This window comes from Mus caroli, chromosome 6 (assembly GCF_900094665.2).
Source record: "Mus caroli chromosome 6, CAROLI_EIJ_v1.1, whole genome shotgun sequence".
In the NCBI taxonomy this organism is placed as follows: domain Eukaryota; kingdom Metazoa; phylum Chordata; class Mammalia; order Rodentia; family Muridae; genus Mus; species Mus caroli.
The window spans coordinates 59,522,305-59,540,361 of NC_034575.1; the positions used below are offsets into that span (position 1 = coordinate 59,522,305).

At 36.6% G+C, this 18,057-nt stretch overlaps 1 protein-coding gene across 1 annotated transcript in view; it reads left to right on the forward strand.

Annotated features, from left to right (window-relative positions):
* The window catches only part of Smarcad1 (SWI/SNF-related, matrix-associated actin-dependent regulator of chromatin, subfamily a, containing DEAD/H box 1), a 58,940-nt gene extending 44,201 nt beyond the window's left edge, over positions 1–14,739 (forward strand). The window contains exons 11-22 of the mRNA XM_021164592.2: positions 186–245; positions 347–422; positions 2,086–2,221; positions 2,730–2,867; positions 4,650–4,745; positions 4,836–4,953; positions 5,299–5,420; positions 7,013–7,201; positions 7,887–8,005; positions 9,575–9,757; positions 10,952–11,061; positions 13,447–14,739. Of these exons, the coding sequence (XP_021020251.1) occupies positions 186–245; positions 347–422; positions 2,086–2,221; positions 2,730–2,867; positions 4,650–4,745; positions 4,836–4,953; positions 5,299–5,420; positions 7,013–7,201; positions 7,887–8,005; positions 9,575–9,757; positions 10,952–11,061; positions 13,447–13,508 (1,409 nt within the window). The 3' untranslated portion in view covers positions 13,509–14,739. The remainder of the gene's footprint in view (positions 1–185; positions 246–346; positions 423–2,085; positions 2,222–2,729; positions 2,868–4,649; positions 4,746–4,835; positions 4,954–5,298; positions 5,421–7,012; positions 7,202–7,886; positions 8,006–9,574; positions 9,758–10,951; positions 11,062–13,446) is intronic.
* Positions 14,740–18,057: the final 3,318 nt, after the last annotated feature.

The window sequence follows — 18,057 nt, forward strand, 5'->3', positions numbered from 1 at the left end:
AATTAGAATTATCACTTAAATGGGGTTGACTTTTGCCCCTTGCACCTCTGCCCCTTTAGAAACTCTCATTTTATCATGAGGGGTAGTTTTCATAGTGTTTTTTTTTTTTTTTTTTCAAAGCAAAATTAACTTAATAAACATGAATCCTGTAATAGCAGATTCACACAATCTCTTGTTTTTTGTAGATAACTGGTTAAGAGAAGTTAACTTATGGTGCCCCAGTTTAAATGTGCTCTGCTACTATGGTAAGTCATTTTGCTTTTCATTTAGTAACTTAAAAAAAATTAAGATATATAATTAAACACGATAAATATAATCAAAGTATGCTTCACTTTTAAATTTTTAGGTTCTCAAGAAGAGCGTAAACAAATTAGATTCAATATCCATAATAAATATGAGGATTACAATGTAATTGTTACAACGTGAGTATTAAGAAAATTTGGGAAGAGGTGGGGAGAATTTATATAGTCCTCTTCCCCCTGAATCCTTTCCCCCCATTTTTAAAGGCAGGGTTTCATTATGTAGTACTGGTTTGCCTGGACCTCTCTTTGGACCAAACTGACCAAACTTGCCTGCCTCTGCCTCACAAGTACTGAAATTAAAGGCATGTGCCACCATGCTTAGTTAGAAAAATATCTTGTGGTGGTAATGTGTAGGTTAGTTTATGCTGGGATTGTGAAACAAGGGATCGAGTGATTTATCCTGATAGTGAAATTTTTTAAAAAAATTATTGTATAAGAGGTTTTGCTTGAATTTGTTTTGTTTTGCTAGTTCACTAAAAATGGGACACATTTTGTTCATTTAATTTAAGCTTCAGATAAAATTTGAGATACCATGCCAAAGATTTATAAGTGTTGTCCGTAAATATAATGGAATCTGTTCCCAGTAAGAAATCTGAATTAGAGCAGAATAAGGATGACAGAGAAACTAATTTTTTGTTGTTGTTTGTTTCTTTAGCTTTTGCTGGGGTGTGGAGGTGAGGGGGTGGGGTGGGAGGGAGGGTCTCATTTAGTTGGGCTGCTCTCCAAATCATTTAGCTGAGTACATCCTTGAACCCTTCATCCTTTTTATTACCACACCCAGGTTCAATATATCTTTGAATAGTCACTATATGGTTGGAATTACAGAGTATAGTATGTGTTAGAGAACTTAATATTTTTATAGTTAATTAAAATTTTTATTACTGTTGTATTCTGTCTGGGTCTATTTTGGAAGAATTTATCTAAAATTTCCTTTTTCCTTTTTTAAGAATTTTATGGTATTTTTTGTTCATGAGTATGTGTGTTTAAGTATGTATATATGTACCGCATGCATAGAGTTGTGAGCAGAGGCCAGGAGAGGGCATCATATCCCCTGGAATTGGAGTTATGTGTAGCTATGAGTTGCCAGTGTGGGTGCTAGGAATGATGCCCAGGTCCTCTGTGCAGGAGGAAGAAGTGCACTTAACTGTTGAACCACCTCAGTAGCCCATCCCTTTCAAAACTTTTTTTTAAAGTAAATGGACCCATATTTAGTCTTGAACTCTTGGCCCTTAGCTAGGAATTCCTTGACCTAATCCTTTGTTTTATCTTTGTATTCCTTTCTGTTTCTTAGAAACAATTATGAGGCAAAGTATATAGTAGTGCTAGATTAATTCTATTTACTCTCAAATTGACTGTTTCCCAAGTGTATTAAAGTTGCCTAGAACTTTTTCATATAGATTTGCTTTTGGTTAGTACCGTATGATTTAGCTACAGGTGCATAAATATTCAATAAAAGTATATCAGTGTTTGAGAGCTGACTGTGTTTAGTGCTTTCTTGTAAGAGCTATTTGAAAGGTTAAAAGAAAAATAGTTTTAAAAGCCAGTGCAATGGCTTAGTGGATAAGGTAATTGTCACTATATCTGATGACCTGAGGAAGGAAAGAACATGACCGTTATACTTGTGCCTCTGGTGTCACACATGTACTTACATAGCATACCATAAGTAAATTTAATAAACTTTTAAAAAGAAAAATAGCTTTAAAAACCACATTGTGTCCTAATAAACTCTAAGCTCCTAAAAGGCATAATCAAAATAATTAGGTTTTTTTTTTTTTTGTAACAGGTATAATTGTGCAATTAGCAGCTCTGATGACCGCAGTCTCTTTCGACGACTGAAACTGAATTATGCAATTTTTGATGAAGGCCATATGCTGAAGAATATGGGCTCTATCCGCTACCAACATCTAATGACAATTAATGTAAGAGTGTGCTTTGTAAATAATTGTGATAAAATTTATCTTTCCTAATTTAATACATACACACATGATTTTAAATCAGGAGTGAGCAAGCTTTTTCTTTAAGGTTCTTTTGCTTTTGGGGCCCTGTGGCCACTGTCATACTTTCTTCAATAATTCTTTAAAAATGTAAAAAAACAAAAACAAAAACAAAAAAAAACCCCATACTTTTAGTGCTCTATTGCACATGAGCTCCAGTTTGTATAAATACAGTTTTTATCACTTCTCAGAAGTTATTTGAGGATACACAATAGTGCTTTCAAAACATGCCAGCAGGTTCATGTTCTGCCTGAAGTGTAGTAGATGATAGTTAAGTGACATCAAATATATCAGCTTTCTCCTATCACAGAATGTAAACTTGTAAATGATAATTTAACTTGCCCCTTGTCTCCTTTACTGAGTAAGAGAGACAATTAGGGAGGGAGAGGTGCTTAAAGAAGAAAACTAATATGAGTTTTGTCTTCATTCTCAGGCACGTAACCGTTTATTGCTCACAGGCACACCTGTGCAGAATAATCTGCTAGAACTCATGTCATTGTTGAATTTTGTTATGCCACACATGTTTAGCAGTAGCACCAGTGAAATCCGAAGGATGTTTTCTTCTAAAACGGTAAGCATATATCTATGTTTTCCTAGATGTGAAGGTGTTTTTCTAGGCTCTTTTGTCTGTTACAGTTATTTTCATGGCACATCTCCATCAAAAGAGCTTAAGTTTTTGTGAACATATCAGCCATAGTATGGAGAAAAATAATGATCATTTCTATGACCAGTAGTCAGGAGTTTTGAGGTTCAGTAATCTAAAGAACTGAGTAATAATTTTAAATGGTGGAGAGCTCAGATATATATATGTGTGTGTGTGTATACATATGTATACATATATACATATATATATATGTGTGTGTATATATATATATGGTACCTTAGCTCATATATGTTCCTTTTTTTAATACATCCTTTTTTCTTGTATATCCTTTATTGCCTTTCATTAATTTTAAAAACTTGTACAATTATGGTGCCATTATCAAAACAAAACTGGTATAATACTATCAACTTTAAGTCGATAAAACTCGTACCTAATTCCTGAACTAAAAATGTCCTCCATCTTGGAAAAGGTGACTGGCATTTCTAAGCTAGTACTAGAACTCTAGTTTAGGATTTCCAGATACCCAGAGGTAGCTACTGTTTCCATAACGGTTGTTTGGGAGAAGTCAGAGGCTTCAAAAGGTAGAGCTTAAAGGTCTTACTCAGAAGCCTGACAGTAATCCAATGACTTCCTGACATCTGTTTATATCTATGGTTCTACCATGTACAGTCTGATGAGAGAAAATAGTATGCTCTCAGACTTAGATCCAGGGCACAGGACTCTATTGTGGTATATGACTAAGGAAACTAATTATAAATAGTTAGGTTTTACTAGACAGTATGAACATGTGAAGACGCCCATGAAGATGCCAGGTGCATTGTGCAGGAAGCTCCATTTTACTGTTCCACCTTCTTCAGAGTAAAGAGAGTTGACTAAACTCAGGCTTTGAGCCATGTGACCTTATCTAAGCTACTTCATTTTAAGCCTCTTGCTTAAAAGTTGAGAGAACACCGATTCCTGATATTCTTAAGATGACCATCACCTTTTACTTTTGTATTTGCATACATACACACAGTGTATTTACATATTCAGGCCTGAGGTTGACTTGAGGTATCTTCTATTCTCCACCTTATTGTTTTACTGTTATTCATTTATTCTTTGATAATTTCATACATGTTTATAATGCATTCTGGTCATATTCATTCACCAGCCCGTCTTAACTCTTGTTACTTATACCTTAAATATATCTTTAGTATGTAATTCTCCAAAAACCCGAGCTTTGACTGGATACTGTTCTCGGTGGTTTTCATCAAATTATATTGACTTTGTTTTCTTTATACAAATACATAGTTGGATTCCCCCCACCTCTTCCACTTTACTTGTTCTCTCCTGTTTAAACACAACCACATGCACACATTTTTATTCCATGTGATTTAGTCAGTCAATGACTGAATTGGATGTTTGTATCTAAATACCAACTAGTCTGGTTCAGATTTATCACCTCGGTAAATATATTGTAAACCACCATGAACCTCAAAATATATATGGAGCTTCAAATAGATTATAGCTCAGAATTCAGAAATGACTTTCTAGGCCCAGACGGTAACTCAGTATAGAGCACCGGCCTTTTGTTTATATCCACGGCCATGAGTTTAACCCATACCATTATGTAGGAGAACAGCCCAAACAGTCAAATTTATATTTTGTCATGTGAAGTGGGAGTCTATAGATTATGCATATTGTAATATGGGATTATTGTGATGACTCAAAGACATAATTTCTAAAGGGTTGGGTTTGTATTTTGCTTAGAAACCAGCAGATGAGCAGAGTATATACGAAAAGGAGAGAATAGCCCACGCGAAGCAAATCATAAAGCCCTTCATCCTCAGGAGAGTGAAAGAGGAGGTGAGTCCTTCTCTGCGGGTTCGTGGGGCGGTTTTCCATAAGGATCCTCTTTTCTTAGAAAAGTCCCATCAAGTGATTCTCCTTTCCAAGGTTCTTAAGCTCCTGCCTCCCAAGAAGGATCGGATCGAGCTATGTGCGATGTCAGAGAAGCAGGAGCAGCTCTACTCGGGCCTTTTCAACAGATTGAAAAAGTCTATCAACAACCTGGGTAACTTACAGCTGACACCCACAGCTTATGAAAGAAAGGACTGTTGCCTATGATAATTTTAGGGTCTGTTCTGTTTTTGTTTTTGTTTTTCCAAGACTCTGTGTAGTCCTGGCTGTCCTGGAACTCACCCTGTAGACCAGACTGACCTCCAACTCAGAAATCCACCTGCCTCTACCTCTTGAGTGCTGGGATTAAAGGCGTGCGCCACCACTGTCTGACTGGGCCTGTTCTTTTTAAGTTAGGATTTGAAGAAATATTTTTAAGACTTAAAAATTGAGATAGACTTTAGTAAATTGCTCTGTCACTTTGATTTTTAAAAAAATGTATATACTCTTTGGATCACAGAAAAAAACACAGAGATGTGCAATGTCATGATGCAATTGAGAAAAATGGCCAATCACCCTTTACTACACCGCCAGTATTACACACCTGAGAAACTGAAGGAGATGTCTCAGCTAATGCTGAAGGTAAGGGCTTACGTTAGTTAGAGTCTTACTGAGCTTTGCTAATAATACTGGGAAATACTTAGGATGGTCTTAGGCTGAAAGCTCATCTCTGAACCACTGCGGGCCTTGTACGTGCTAACCAAACTCTCCACTGTCCACCATCCATGCTATAGCCCTAGCCTGAGTGAGATACATTTTCTAGGCATAGATAACTTGATAGGCAAGAGAATGGATAGGTAATCAGGCCTGGCGTTTGTATATGTGGCCAAGAACTACCACTTTTTTGTTGTTGTTGTTTAGAACATAAGCATACCCATTTTTATTTGTACTGTTCCTTTAGGGATTCTCATTGTAGGGGCAGAGCTAGGTAAATACATTCTATACCACTGCCTGCCAAGATAAAAATACTTATTTGACAGTTGGATGGTGGCCCTTTATGAGAAGAGTTTGCTAATCCCACAGACTTTTATCTATCTGTCTGTCTGTCTGTCTGTCTGCCTATCTATCTATCTATTTATTTATTTTTTGATTTTTTTCAAGACAGGGTTTCTCTGTGTTCCCCTGGCTGTCCTGGAACTCACTCTGTAGACCAGGCTGGCCTTGAACTCAGAAATCGCCTGCCTCTGCTTCCCAAGGGCTGGGATTAAAGGCATGCACCACTACGCCCGGCTCTTTTTTTTTTAATGCAGATTGTATATCTGTGTTGAATGCAGCAAGCTGTCTCAATTTTTTTTTTTTTAAAAAGAGGTTTATTATAAGTATACACCAGAAGAGGGTGTCACATCTCATTACAGATGGTTGTGAGCCACCATGTGGTTGCTGGGATTTAAACTCAGGACCTTCAGAAGAGCAGTCAGTGCTCTTAACCACTGAACCATCTCACCAGCCCTTAATTTTTAATTTTTTTGTTATTTTAAACTTAATTTAAACACGAAAGTGCAAAGAATTTTTATAATGAACCCTCTGTACATGTTACTTTTGAATCATTTCTAGTTAGCATTCATACCTACACTATTTGTATCTTGTAAATGCCTAGATTCTTTGCCAGGATCATTTTGAACTAAATTCAAAATGTGGAATAGGTATTTACATACTAAGGGTAATGGTCCTTTTATACATTAGTAATGGCTATCTTAATAAGAAATGTTTGGGTAGAATGAGAGGAGTTTCTTATCTTTAAGTGTTTAAACATACTGTCTCTAAAAGAGTTAAGAATCTTCCCTTGGGGGGGGCTGGAGAGATGGCTCAGAGGTTAAGAGCACTGACTGCTCTTCCAGAGGTCCTGAGTTTAATTCTCAGCAACCCCATGGTGGCTCATAACCATCTGTAATGAGATCGGATGGCCTCTTCTGGTGTGTCTGAAGACAGCTACAGTGTACTCGTATAAATAAAAATAAATTAAAAAAAAAAAAAGGAAGGAAGGGAAGAAAAAAAAGAAAAAAAAATCTCCCCCTTTTTATGATATCCGGAATTAGCACTCATTTCTTATCTTAATCTGTTTTACTAAAATGTCTGATATGGGCATTTTTTTCAAGTGTGGAATGTTTTTATTAAATTAATCTATTCATATTATGAATTATATATGATGTTTTGTTATGTTTCATTTTAAAAAGGAACCTACGCATTGTGAGGCTAACCCTGACCTGATCTTTGAAGACATGGAAGTTATGACAGATTTTGAACTACATGTACTTTGTAAACAGTATCAACACATTAATAGCTACCAGTTAGACATGGATTTAATTTTAGATTCTGGGAAATTCCGAGCCTTAGGATGCATCTTGTCTGAGTTGAAACAGAAGGTATTGAACAGCATGACTGACTCTCTCTCTCTCTATCTGCCTTGTTGGTTGGACTTCTGAAACAGAAGTATTAGAAAAGATGACGCTGGCTTTATTGTTTGTTATACTTTTTAAAGTTAAGTTTATGTTCTACTTTCTTCTAGAACCTACTGTCTTAAATTTGCCTCATTTTTCTGTTTATTTTTCTTTTTATAGAACTTAATAAGAAAATAATAAGTTAGATTAGATCACATCAGTGTTCATTTTTAAGTTTTAATTATATTTCAGAGGTGACCTATTTCTTCAAAGGACTCTGCAGTTTATATGAAGTCGCTTAAATTTTCAGTATTTAGGTGCAAGTAGTGATTATGTAGTTGGTCTTAATGAAAGATCCTTTTTTAATACGAAAGGAAGTAGTAATAATCAACTTCTTTAACTTAAAAACAGAATTAAACTGCTACTTAAGTTCAGAAGTTAAGGAAATCTTTTCATATATAAGAAAAAATAAATTTATTCTTGGTATCATTACTTGATTTTTTTACTTGAAAAAATTAGAGCAATTGAACATTACATAATTTTATCATGAAGTTTATGCAGAGTTGGCAGATGTCTCTTTGAAGCATTGTTTATTTTGTAGGCCTCAGGACTTTGGGTAAGGGTAATGATTTCACTTTCCTGTTTCTAATTCATACATTTCTTCCCACAGGGTGATAGAGTTGTATTATTCAGCCAGTTCACCATGATGCTGGATATATTAGAGGTTCTCTTAAAGCATCATCAACATAGGTACCTCCGATTAGATGGAAAGACTCAGATTTCTGAAAGGTTGGTATTAGCTGCCAAGTATCATTTGCGTATTCATTAATTAGCATTTTAAATATAAGGAGAATTTTTTTTAGAAAATTCTTGTTTAAAGTGTTAGGTTCTGCTATATCAAATATTCAGTATTCAAATTATTCAACTATTACTGTTGGATTCTTAGTCTTTTTTTTTTTTTTTTTTTTTNCCCTGGCTGTCCTGGAACTCACTTTGTAGACCAGGCTGGCCTCAAACTCAGAAATCCGCTTGCCTCTGCCTCCCAAGTGCTGGCATTAAAGGCACACGCCACCATGCCCGGCTTGAATTGTTATTCTTTTAATTTTTTTCACCAATAAGTGTATACTCAAAAATTATGAAAATTGTACGCTCTTAATTTTTTCTCTTGTATTTTATGTTATTTTTATTTTTGCATTTTCAGGGATCATACCCATAGTTTTTTACATGCTAGGCAAGCACTCTAGAACTAAACCACATCCCTAGTCCTGAATTTTTTTCCCCGGTAAAAAATATTCAAGGGAGGCTTCATCTAGCAGCTGATTGAAACAGATGCAGCGACCCACAGCCAGACATTAGGCAGAGGTCAGGGAATCTTTCAGAAGAGGGGAGGATTGCTTATAGAAGCCAAGGGGTCAAGGATTCCACAAGAAAAACCTCACAATCAACTAACCTGGGCCTATTCAATCTCTGGACCCACAGAGATTGAATCCACAACCAAGGATCCCATGTGGACCTGACCCAGGTTGTCTGTATATATGTTATAGTTGAGTAGCTTGGTGTTGTTATGAAGCTCCTAACAGTGGCGTTCAGGCTCTCTCTGACTCTTTTGCCTACTTCTAGGACACTTTTCCTCATATTGGATTGTCTCATCTAGCCTTAATACAAGGGGCAGTGCTCAGTCTTACTGCTCAATAAGCCATGTTTGCTTGATAACCATGGCAGGCCTGCCCTTTTTTCTAAAGAGAAATGGAGGAAGAGTGAAGGGGGAGAGAGGAATGGAAGGTAGGAGATACTCTGATCAGGATATAAAAAATAATAATACCATTCAAGGTTTGAGGCATCCACTGTTTAATCAAGATTGTTTTAAAGTCAGATTTTTCATATTTTGAAGGTTAATGAAAAAAGTTAACAGTCAGCAGGAGGACCCAATATTTGAGGTCAACCTAGGCTACTTAGTGAGACATCCCCCAAACCCCTCCCCACTCCAAAAAGAAAAAAAAATCCTCAAAACCAGTTCTTACAGATTTTTCTTTTTAAAAAAATGAAGAAAATAGAATCCTTCTCTCTTTTGGTAATAACTGTTGGATTGCTGAGAAAGTTAGACTGGATAAGGGTTATTTAGCTAAATTTGAAGCACTCAAAAAATAAAATAATACTAACATATACTTCACATATTAATCAATTTGGGATAGTTGGATTGACTTAAGGGGCTCTTCCCTGACCACAGAGGAAAAAGTAGGTGCAATGGGAAGAGTATGTGTGTATTGCTCGTAGGTTTGCTTTCCATGTCAAGTGACTATTTTCAGTTCTACATATTTATCCTTCAGTGAAATTGAACCTAATCCGTTTGTCTTACAGGATTCATCTAATTGATGAGTTTAATACAGATATGGATATCTTTGTATTTCTCTTGTCAACTAAAGCTGGTGGATTAGGAATAAATCTTACTTCAGCAAATGTTGTTATACTTCATGACATTGATTGCAATCCATACAATGACAAACAAGCAGAAGACAGGTGCCATAGAGTTGGTCAGACTAAGTAAGTATTGTCCGTTGAAATTTAGTTTTCACCAGCTACCAGCTTGATTAGTATAGAATATTAAAGAAAGTATGTGTTGGCTATCTAATCTGTAGGTTTTATTTTTTCAGCAAAGTATAGATGTTATTTTTTATCAGCAATATTGATGCCGTCTATATGTAAATTGCTGTGTACTCATTCAGTTTCTAATAATTAACCTTCCACCTCCATACCAAATAGATTCATAGTTTATGAGATGTATATTATCAGTAGTGATAGTTCATGCTTGTAATCCCATCATTCAGGCTAACCCACCTGACCCTATAGAACAAATACTAGGTTAGCTTGGGCTCCATAGAGACTTGGGCTACAAACAAACAGGAAAAACAGTATAATAAAGCAGTCATACTTATTTAGCAGTCATGCTCTATCATCAAGCTCTATCTCCAGTCCCATTGTAATGTGGTTTTATCAATAATTTTCAAAGCATATATACTTTTTACTTGGATCAGTAGGGAAGGATAGATGTCTAAAATGTTTAAATACTTCTAAATGCCAATCTCAAGTACATTAAATAAAAGAGTTATTTATGGGTCTTAGTCTTGTTCTATTGCCATGAGTTGATGCCATGACCAAGGCAACTCTTACTTAAAAAAAAAAAAAAAAAAAAGCACTGAGCCAAGTGTGATGGCACACACCTTTAATTCCAGCACTTCGTAGACAGAGACAAGTGGTTGGTTCTTTTGAGTTGAATCCAGCCTGATTTACAAAATCGATTCTACGATAGTCAGAACTATACAGAGAAACCTTTTCTTTAAAAAACAAAACAAAACAAAAAACCAAAGTGAATAAATAAATAATAAAAGCATTTAATTGAGGGCTTTCGTATAGTATGGCAGCAGGCATGGTGGACTTGGTGCTGGAGCAGTCGTTGAGAGTTGCATTCTGGTCTGTAGGCAGAGAGACCCTGGGTCTGGTATGGGCTTTTGAAAGCTCAAAGTCTACTCCTAGTGACCCACTTCCTCCAACAAAGTCACACCTAGACCTAATCTTTTCAAATAGTGTCACTTGCTGGTGAGTAAACATTTGTAAACATGGATGAACGGGAACAATGGATTCAAACCATCAGGATCATTAACTTTTCTTCTGGTTGTCGAACTGTTATTATCTAAATAACACCAGTGACCTATGGACATGTCATGTGTTTATTTTTAGAGAAGTATTAGTTATTAAATTAATAAGCCAAGGAACTATTGAAGAGTCCATGCTAAAAATTAACCAACAAAAGTTGAAACTAGAACAAGACATGACTACAGTAGATGAAGGTAAGCTGTTTGTTTGTTAGCAGAAATACTGTTTTTATGAAAATAGAGATTGCCAGAGTTCTTAACTAGTATGAATGGTATGTTTGGAGGACAAAGTAGATGATTATGCACCCTTATGTCAAGTATAATAGTAACAAATATTTGTTTTGCCAGAAGAACAACTTGACTTTGAAAACATCTGTCTCTTCTGTCTTATATAATGGACACCATAGTATTCTCAAAATAAAGAACAAATTTGGATCTATAGCTTCACTCACAATTTATAATTTGTTCACTAAATGAATAATATTATCAACTCAAAGGTTGAAAATGTATTTTATAGTGTAATAACTTTAAGAGCCCTTACATATGTAAATATGTAATACTTACATAATCTTACTTTGACTTAGTAAATATTTATCAAAATATAGAGCTGTAAAATGCACTTAAAAATTGTAATGTCAGTTTCAGGTTTAATTACTTGGGCCTTAGAAAGAAACCTTAAGTAAACGGCACGTTTCTAGCTGCTGTTGGAAATGATAATGTTAAGTTCTATAAATTTACATGTTTTATTCATGTGTATAATTTTTGACAAGTAGTACATTAACAGAGTTTAAAACTCAAGAGTTAGAAATGTTGCGGTGGTGCTGGGAAGGTGACCCAGTTGTCAGGAGAGAGAGAGCTTCTAAAGCCCCCGAGCTCCTTTCCAAGCAGCCCACAGCTTCCTCCCATGCCTTCCTTCTGCTCTGGGAAAGGTGTTTACCTATTCTGGTTTGTTTTTCCCAAAGGGAAGCTTAAATATTTTGTCCAATAAAACTAAGGATACAATATTGTCATTTATTTAGTTTCAATTATAATTTATCTTTGGATGTGTCCAGTTTGATTTTTAAAAAGAAGTGACACCAGGTCTAGAGAATGTGATCTCTTTCCGCCTCACTCACACTGAGTTCTTTTGCCCTGTGAATGATGTGTGTATTTGCAGATGAGTGTGTGTATGAGCAATCTTTATGAAACCTCTGGAAAATCAGCATGGCTAACTAAAGACCATAGAGTCTGTTTCTCTAGAGCTAGCCTTGGTCTCAGGATCTGCAGCTATGTCACCCAGGCACTTGGCAGTTGGAAATGCAGATTTCCAAATTCTCTATAAGATTTAACCTGCTTAGAAACTCTGGCAGTGGTACTTAGTATAATTTAACAAGCTTTCTTGTTGACTTTGCTGTATATTAACTGGAATTATTGCTTTATGATAAAAATCGTGGGACTCTTTCTTAAAGTAACTGGCTTATTACACTTTTGAACTCTTATTACAAATCTTTTTATATAAAAATCTTAGAACCATGGTATGAAGGACAGCTTGCTGACTGGCAGCTGTGAAGGGTTAGTGTGTGTTGAGCTTCTCTCTTCCAGAGCCAGTCTGGAGTTAATTTTAGGTGTGACAGTTCACACTCAGGATTCTAGATAAATAGTTTCTAAGTTGTTACAAACAAGAACATTTTAGATAGAATCACATTTCCTACAGATTTCTTCCAGATGTCCGTTTACTATATTACTACTGAGGTTCATTTCTTTTGTGTCACGCTTATAGGTCTTTTGCCTTCGTGTATGTTGCGTACTGGATTTGTACCAGTCATGTAGAAGCCAAAATTGCAGATGGTTGTAAGCCATCAATCATGTGGGTGCTTGGAACTGAACCCAGGTCCTTTGGAAGAGCAACCAGTGCTCTTAGCTGCTAAGCCAATTTTAATCCAGTACCCTTTTAATATTTTTTCACTTTCTTTTGAAACAAGGATCCTGCTAAGGTTCACACTTTAGATTTTATTTTGTTCTAATAGTATCTAGTAAAAGCACTAAAAGATTTTATTTAGTAAAGACACTAAAAGACTCTCTCTCCATAGTTTTTTCTCCACATTTCTCTAGTGGGATGTGGGATGCCAGTTAGTTTTAAGAGAAGTGATATCTTAATGCCATGGGCTGTCTTTAGTCTGTTAAATACGCTTGAAGGGAAGGGTATCTGTAAACTCCTTAACAGCTTGTCCAATGTTCAGTGTCTTGTACGTATGCATCTTTTACCCAGAGAGTAGAGCACTTGAAAGTGCTCCTGTAGTTTTGATTGTTTCAGATTTTTGAGAGATTTGATTCATTGTGCTGCATTTCAGCCATTTGTAGTTTATTGCTGCACACATCAGAAATACTTGTGACTTTACAACTATGCTATTACCAGTAAGTGGGAAAATAAATAACTCAGCTGTATAGGTTAGGTCAGGTTTTTAATGAGATGACACCAAAACAAACTAGGAATTAGTTATAGGTAGGAATTCACCAAAGAAAAGGAAAGGTTGAGAGGAAGATACATCTTAGAAGCCCGGATATTTCTGCATAACTTTCACATTATTTTCTGCCCTGCAGCTGATGAAGGAAGTATGCCAGCAGATATAGCCACATTACTAAAAACATCAATGGGCCTGTGAAAGGAGAGCGCGAAAGTCCTGATTGATGAGGAAATATCAACTTGGTGCATTCAAGGACATTCACATCACGGTGACCATGGGGTTTAGGAGCATTTGTAATTTTTTATAATTTCATGTTGCATTTCACATAGTATGGACAACTTTTTGCCACTAACTGGATTCTCCAGATACTCACATCCTGAAAATGTTGAATAATCATTTTTCAAAGCAGTTTTCTGAATGGGGATTAGTTGGTGATTGTTTGTAACAAATATGCTAATGCTTTAGAAATGTCAGTATTTTTGTAATTATTTCTACCTCCAAATATATATACATATATATATATAGTGTCTTTCACTGGATAATGTGTGTAGATTTACATGTGCCTTATTTGACAATGTTTATGTCTTGTTTTGCCTGTCTGATTTGAAGTTTTTATTATGTTAAAGAATGCAGCTGTATAGGTTGTTCAGTCTTCATTTTATTGCTATTTGATGCAGATGTTCACCAATGTCAGTAAGAACTCAGCCTGAATCACAAGGTGGCATTCCATCCACTAACGTCCCCAGGTCCTCTTCTTCCTCCTGTTAGAACACATTTGTTTGGCTAAGCACTAAGTTGTTTTCCAGTGAGTAGGAACTGAAGCCTTTCTCCTGCTCTGGGGGTCAGTTCCTTCTTTCATTTTCTTAGTGCACCTCTGGCTCATTAACTCTGCCTTCTCTTGTGTGTGTTGCTATCAGCTTCCTCTCCCGCTTTTGCTTCTCTTAACCATTGCCCAGTCACTTCTGCTCCAGTTTTCTCTTACACATTTCCTTCTGCTGTATCACCAAGATCAGCAGATGTTGGTGGCATATTTCTAGTCCAGCAGAACAGATTAATTTAAAGATACTTTCACTTCAAAGGAAACTGGATGTGACTTCATACCAAGGTAACGTTAGATACTGCATGAAAATAGGTCATTAACTTTAAATTCTTTACAAAATATAATTTACCAGTTCCCAGGATTTCCAATATAGAACCACCTGAAGAGAAGCCATTGTTCAATTCCAGTTCAGTGTGGGTGACAAAGTGAAATTTAGAAGTAAAATTGTCTATTTGATATTTCAGTCTTTATTAACTTTTCATTTAAATTTTGCCTGTCAGTCTATATTGCTGTTTTTATTATACATCAGATTCTTTGTATAACTTGTGAGTTTTATGTGCTTTGTTTTATAATGTAAATATCATTATAAATAAACTTATTTATAAATGAGAGATTTGTTAATTATTGGAGCTCATACTTTTCAAGACATCCCGAGTGCTGAGGTGCTAGGTAAACACTTAGATGGGTGACACAATCCTACAGTGCTATTTTTTTTTTTCAGGTATCCGAGACTCTGAACTCCTGACTCAGTAGATTTAATATTGAAGATATATGACTGTATCAAATATATCTCCCCACTACGGGGCTACCAGGAATTTGCAGGTGTTAATGCTACCTCCTTGTGATCACAGTACCCAGGTCGCTTAGTCAGGTTGTTGGAAATTGTACCTTTTAAACCCACAGTGAATCTCCCTTGACTTTCTGTGTGAAATGTGTCTCCCACAGTAGGCTCATTGGTTGTGGTGTTGTTATATCTGAATTTCTTCTAATGAAATGTAGTTGGATTCTCCCTGTAATATTTTATTATTATGTCTTGGGTTTAATAAAAATATTTGTGATCATTAAGTTGTATTTCACACCCTTTGTAATGGTTTTTAGCCCTCGTTCTCCTTCCCCAGAGAAGTATGTAATATTGAACAGAAACAGGACCATCTTATGTTTAAGATATTGCTTGGCAATGGATAGGGATTTAGTACATAAAATGAATCCTCAATTGTGCTTTCATTGGGCCAGTGTCATTAAACATCACAGTCCATTAGTAGGCTTTTATTTTCTCCTTTATAAAACAGGATTTCTTGGCATAGACCTAGCTGTCTTGGAACTCTGTTGACTAGGCTGGTCTCTGCCTTCCAAGTGCTGGGATTAAAGGCGCCCACCACCCATTATGAAATAGGTTTTATTTTTTTAGTACAAGTCATATATGCATAATAAGACACCTTATGTGTCTTGTCTTGGACAGGTGACTCGACAATAGGAGTTCCAATAGAGTCAAGGTGTGGGTGGATCAGAAGATTGGGTTTCTATTTGTGCAGCCTGTAAAGAAGAGATCTACTTTCTTCAGTGGCTGCCTGACTTAACATTGTGGCTATGTTAAATACTGCCCTATAGAGCATGCTGATGTTACACTGATCATAGAAATATGTAAGACTATTTTTGAGTTTCCATTTTTCCCATAGGAATTGTATTTATTACTTTTCCTAAATTCTGTTTCCATTAAAGATACTCATTTAGCCGGGCAGTGAAGGCACAAGCCTTTAATCCCAGCACTTGGGAGGCAGAGGCAGGTGGATTTCTAAGTTCGAGGCCAGCCTAGTCTACAAAGTAGTTCCAGGACAGCCAGGGCTACACAGGGAAACCCTGTCTTGAAAAACCAAAAAAAAAAAAAAAAAAAGAAAAAAAGAAAAAAAAAAAGGAAGGTAATACAGAGGGAAGTACCTGGGAATCTGGGTCATCTCCACCTTCATTAAAAACATTGTTTGTATGTTTCCTTAAAGACTTTTTTTTTTTTTTTTTTTTTAAAGATTTATTTATTTATTATATGTAAGTACAGTGTAGCTGTCTTCAGACACTCCAGAAGAGGGCATCAGATTTCATTACGGATGGTTGTGAGCCACCGTGTGGTTGCTGGTATTTGAACTCGAGACCTTCAGAAGAGCAGTCAGCGCTCTTAACCACTGAACCATCTCGCCAGCCCCCATTGATTGTTTTAATCACACAATGTCTACCCATGCATCGAGATTCTTTTTTTTTTTTTTTTTTGGTTTTTTCGAGACAGGGTTTCTCTGTGTAGCCCTGGCTGTCCTGGTACTCACTTTGTAGACCAGGCTGGCCTTGAACTCAGAAATCCGCCTGCCTCTGCCTCCCGAGTGCTGGGATTAAAGGCGTGCGCCACCACGCCCAGCTCGAGATTGTTTTTTAACAGCCACCAATGTAAAAATTTCATTAAAAAGATCAAGTTCATGCATTTTATGTTTAACATACAAAATTTTGTCCTCTGTTTCCTCCCTCCCCCAGCCCTGTTAAATCAGAAAATGTTCTAAAAAGATGTTAAATAAGAGCACACCTAGCTGGACATGTATTTCTTTCTCTCTCCCTACACTCTCCTTTTTTATTTTTATTTTTTGCCTTTTAGCAATATGTTCTTCTGAACCTCACATAAAGCATACAGTCATCTCTATTAGTATTTCCATACGTTCTGCAACATACCACACACACTATTGACATTAATGAAGCTAACATACAAAGCAAAGTGTGCATTCCATCAGTATAGATTAAAATAGGGATCCAGGTTTGGCAGCATGGAAACGGGATTACAGTGAGTACAATGCCAGCTTGGGCCCGGGCTGCATTGTGCATCCCAGTCAGCCTTCAGATACCAAGTGAGAAAACAGTCCAAAACAGTCCTGGGGAATAATATTGCTAATTAGGAGACACTTTATAAACAAAAATAAAATGGTTGCATTTAAAAAAAAAATAAAGTGTTTAAGTGCAAATGCCACAGTGCTTAAGGGGAGGGCAGAGGACAGTAGGTGAAAGTCAGTTTTTTGCTTCCATTATGTAGGTACCAGAGATTGCTCTTAGGCCTTCTGGGTTTGGCACCAAATGCCTTTATCCATGGAGCCATCTCACTGGCCTGTTGTTTAGAGGATTGTGTAGAGAGCTGCTTTCCACTCTGTTTCTCAGCCACCATGAGTAAGTAAACAGTCATTTTGCACATATTGCTCCACAGTTCCAACCCAATGGAGCCTATGAGTGGAGTCACATAAATCTTCCCTCCCTGTAAGCTGGTGTGTATCTATTTCACTGACAGCAAATAAAAACTAATTATCACAGACTGTTGTTTGTTTTTTCAAAGATGCCTCAGTTCACAGCAACACTAGGAGCAGTCTCATTTCCTGTTGTCCCCACACCTACAGTCTCCTGTTACTAACATGTGGTACATACACTACAGTTTGCATTCGAGTTAACTTTTGGTGTTCTGCATTCTGAGTGAGTTTATAAATGTAAAGACATGTACTCATGCTTACTGACAGCATCCCACAGAACAGACTACCCGGACTGCCCATCTGCCACCAGTCTTGCCCATGTCACCACTGGCTTGGGCAGCTTCTCATCCTCTTCTTTTGCATAGTTGGAGCCTTTTTGTGTTGGCTCCTTCCACTTAGCTGTGTGTGGTACTGGCTCACCCATGTACTGTTCGTGGCTTACTAGCCCTGATGTGTATGCACCAAGGATTCTTCTGCATTTCCTGCTAAAGGACATCTTTGAAGTTTTAAAAGTTTTAGCAGCTGTATGTGAAGCAGCATCCAAGACACATGTTCAAGCTTAGTGTGGACATGCTCATTGAGTAAATACACAATGTGAGACTGCCGGGCCCCACAGAAGGGGACATTTTATTTTTTGAGAAACTAGTTCTATCAGTGCCAT